Here is a 4,433-nt window from a genome sequence, read left to right as displayed (position 1 = left end):
ATTGTCAGCTCCAGGAGGGGGAAGGGAGGAGGGATGGGAGAGAACAATAATCATGTAACCATGGAAAAATGTTCTAAAAATAAATAAATAAATAAATGAAATAATGTGGGGAAAAACATAAAAAAATTAAAATAGACACTCTCAGACTGATTCAGCACACAAACTGACTTCCACATAGTTATGTTTCCATGTGCTTAGTGTACATGGAATGTCTACAGGATGCACATAGCAAAGTTTAGATAATTTTTGATTTGTTATTTGATCCTGTCTGTGCCTTATGTTTGACAAATTCAGAAAAATTAGCCACCATGTATGAAACACATAATCCATTAAAACGATATATCCCTACTCTCTGACCAGAAACAGGAAAGAGTCTCAGACACTTATAGTTGATAGGTATAGAGTTGTTCTCTCGGAACTGGGATAAAACCAGAGATATTGAAAATAAATTTAACCACATTACTCTTCCCCTGTTGTAACTGATCTCCTTATACTGAATATTCTTGACTTTCTTCTCTCAGTTATTCTCCATAAGAACTTTCTGAAGGAGGAGGTTTTTGTCTGCTCTCTCACTCCTTTCCCTCACTGTGTCTCTTGCACAGTAATACATGGCTGTGTCCTCAGCTTTCAGGGAATTCATCTGCAGGTGCATCAGGCTGTTGCCATTGTCCCTGAAGATGGTGAATCGGCCTTTCACAGAGTCTGCATAATTTGTATTGCCATTAGACCAAGCAACTGAGACCCACTCTAGTCCCTTCCCTGGAGCCTGGGGAACCCAGTGCATGCCATAGCTGCTGAAGGTGAATCCAGAAGCTTTGCAGGAGAGTTTCAAGGATCCTCCAGGCTGTCTCACATCTTCTCCAGACTCCAAGAGCTGAATATCACAATGGAAACCTGCAAATGAAGTCATTGAAAGATAGGTCAAAGAAATCTATCCCTTCAAAAAGTGTTTTCTACCCCAAAAGGACAAATATACAAAAACAAAATTACCTTGCAAAATAGAAAGAACAAAAATTCCAATTAAACCCACACTCATAGTTTAGGCTACTCAGTGTCAATCCTTAGGAGGGACAGTTCTCACAAAGAAGAAGCTCCTCTCCCAGAGCTGTAGACAAGGGTTTTGTGCTGGCTTTCATGCCTAGAGGGAGGAGCCCAATTTGCATGACTTCCTCTATTTAATGTGGAGAAGAGCAGCTGCCTTCCTTTGTGATGAGTCCCTCCCTGAGCTGCAGAGGCAGGAAACCCCCAAAATTGGTTCTAGAATCCTGGGAAGGTTGTTGACACCAAGAATTCAAGTATTCTATGACTTAGTGTCTATCATCCTTCATTCCTGATATTTTCTGAGTGTTGTGTAAATAGAATTATCTCTAGCCAATTCCTAGTTAGGCTTGTACTTAACCTAGGCATAGAAATGACTTCACCCTCACCTTCCTTAGTGGGGAAGGGAGACGAGTTACCCACACATGACAACAAGTAACAAATCAAGAACAAGGGACTGCCCTTTGGGCAGTCCAAATCAATGTAGAGACTGCCATTTGTCCGCTTGAATTAGAGGTGGACCCACGGGAAGTGACAAAAGACACTATCTCTTTAAATATGTTGGTTACTTCCTGTGGAGGCACTTTCCGCTCTGAACTTGGTGCTGAAGGAGCTCCTGAGACCACAGAATGCTTACACTCTGTATTGTCACGTGGGTAAGTTAGGCTGACTTCCTTGGCCTACCTAGGTCGCTTCCAAACTCTACCTTAAACAGGCACTAGCCTATCTGGTTGCTAGGCCTTGAGGCTTGCAGCCTCATTTATTTAGCCTTTTAACCTTCTCTCTAGTCCAGGCATTCAGAGGCCTGGACTAGCCTCTCCCTTTCTCTTTATTCCTATACTTTTACCTTCCTGATTGTAAATAAAGTGCCTTAACCCAATGCTGACTTAGGTCTGATTTAATTACGGAATCAACCTGAACTGTTGATCCCTGGTGGCCACACTTTAAATATATATCTATAAAATACCCTAATTTCCTTCTTACAGTGGAGACCAGTACCATTTCTCATTAAGAAGGGTACCTTAATCCTTTGTAATTTTTTTTTATCTTTAGCAGAGAATAAATCTACCTTTTGTATTAAATTCTTTTTTTCTTTGTTTATTTTTTTTTTTTATGATTCCTGGACCTCTTCTTAGATACCTCTGCTTGTTTATGGGGCCATTTTTTTCTCATTCTCTATAGAACTGCACTTCATATACATTATAATTCCCACTTGCAGTCATGTTCCTTCATATCCATCATATCCTGGGGCCTATTCTTATTGGCTTGAAAGAACTGATTGTTAAGTTTTCAGTGTAAACCTTCACACTTCAGAAATCAAAAGTCACTAGAATTGATCTTGATTTATCTATCTATCTATCTATCTATCTATCTGTCTGTCTGTCTGTCTGTCTGTCTGTCTGTCTGTCTGTCTATCTGTCTATCTGTCTTTGATTATGTAAATTTAAGGAATGCATAGATAAAATGTTGACTAAGTAAAATAAACTTAAAAGTACCATGCATACACATTTCTTTTCCCTTAGAAAGCTGATTGTTGAATATTTACTAATCCATCTGTATTTATATCCTCCTTTGAGCTGGAAGAATTGAGACACACAATGGTCAGAATGTAATAAAGCCCACTGAATCCCCTGGATCTTCCAGAAAGTCCCATATTATGTTTCTCAAAAGGACTCGAGGTATATGTAAAGCAGTAACACTGTCTTCTGGAGTATCTGGGGACAGGTACAGGTTGATCCTCAGACTGTTAGGGACATCCTCTTTCCCAGAGCAACTAAGTCTACTGCCACCTACTGTACAATTCATAGTGACATCAGAAGAGGGAAACATTTCCTTGCTTATGTCCACTTAATATGAACCCTTTCCTCAGTAGGAAAAGAGGTTTTTTGTGTTTTTTTTAAATCAATTTGGGGATTCAGAATCTTTTATTTTTTAAACAATTATTAATATTCGTTTTTAACATAGTTACATGATTCATGCTCCTACTTTCCCCTTCACCCACCCGCACTCACCCCACCCATGGCCGATGCACATTTTCACTGGTTTTATCCTGTGTCATTGATCAAAACCTATTTCCAAATTGTTGTTAGTTGCATTGGTGTGGTGGTTTTGAGTCTACATCCCCAATCATGTCCACCCCAACCCATGCCTTCAAGCAGTTGTTTTTCTTATATGTTTCCTCTCCTGCAGTCCTTCCTCTGAATGTGGGTAGCATTCCTTTCCATACATGCCTCAGAGCTGTCCTGTGTCATTGCATTGCTGCTGGTACAGAAGTCCATTACATTCAATTTTACCATAATATATCAGTCTCTGTGTACAGTGTTCTTCTGGCTCTGCTCCTCTCACTCTGCATCAGTTCCTGGAGGTCTTTCCAGTTCACCTGGAATTCCTGCAGTTTATTATTCCTTTTAACACAATAGTATTCCATCACCAGCATATACCACAATTTGTTCAGCCATTCCCCAATTGAAGGGCATGCCCTCATTTTCCAGTTTTTTGCCACCACAAAAAGCGTGGCTAAAAATATTTTCATACAAGTCTGTTTATCTATGATCTCTTTGGGGTACAATCCCAACAATGGTATGGCTGGATCAAAGGGTAGGCATTCTTTTATAGCCCTTTGAGCATAGATCCAAATTGCCATCCAGAATGGTTGGATCCGTTCACAGCTCCACCAGCAATGCATTAATGTCCCAATTTTGCCACATCCCCTCCAAAATTCATTACTCTCCCCTTCTTTCATTTTAGCCAATCTGCTAGGTGTGAGGTGATACCTCAGAGTTGTTTTGATTTCCATTTCTCTAATTATTAGAGATTTAGAACACTTTCTCATGTGCTTATTGATAGTTTTGATTTCTTTACCTGAAAATTGCCTATTCATGTCTCTTGCCCATTTATCAATTGGGGAATGGCTTGATTTTTTATAGTATATAGTCAGTTTCGAATGGGTAGTTGATCCGTGGCTGAAGGCCCAGCTCTCTTTTCCTTTCTGAATATCATATTCCAAGCCTTGCAGTCTTTTAGCGTGTAGGTTGCCAGATCCTGTGTGATCCTGATTGGTGCTCCTTGATATTTGAATTGTCTCTTTCTGGCTTCTTGTAAGATTTTTTCTTTTATTTGAAAGATCTTGAATTTGGCTATTATATTCCTTGGCATTTCCCTTTCTGGGTCTAGTGTAGAGGGTGATCTATGGATCCTTTCAATGTCTATATTGCCCCCTTGTTGTAGAACTTCATGACAATTTTGCTGAATAATTTCTTTTTTTTATGGAGTCCAAGTTTCTATTAATTTCTGTTTTTTCTGGAAGACCAATGATTCTCTAATTGTCTCTTCTAGACTGTTTTTCTTGGTCTGTCACTTTCTCATTGAGATATTTCATGTTTCCTTCTATTTTA

General features: G+C 39.4%; 1 gene segment (V, D, J or C); it reads right to left on the bottom strand.

The window, feature by feature from the left end:
* Positions 1–517: 517 nt before the first annotated feature.
* On the bottom strand, positions 518–1,036 carry LOC123233936. The segment is given in 2 exon segments: positions 518–894; positions 991–1,036. Coding segments are annotated over 2 exon segments (423 nt in total).
* Between the last annotated feature and the right edge of the window lie 3,397 nt (positions 1,037–4,433).

This window comes from Gracilinanus agilis, chromosome 2 (assembly GCF_016433145.1).
Source record: "Gracilinanus agilis isolate LMUSP501 chromosome 2, AgileGrace, whole genome shotgun sequence".
In the NCBI taxonomy this organism is placed as follows: domain Eukaryota; kingdom Metazoa; phylum Chordata; class Mammalia; order Didelphimorphia; family Didelphidae; genus Gracilinanus; species Gracilinanus agilis.
This window is presented reverse-complemented; position numbering and strand designations above follow the sequence as displayed.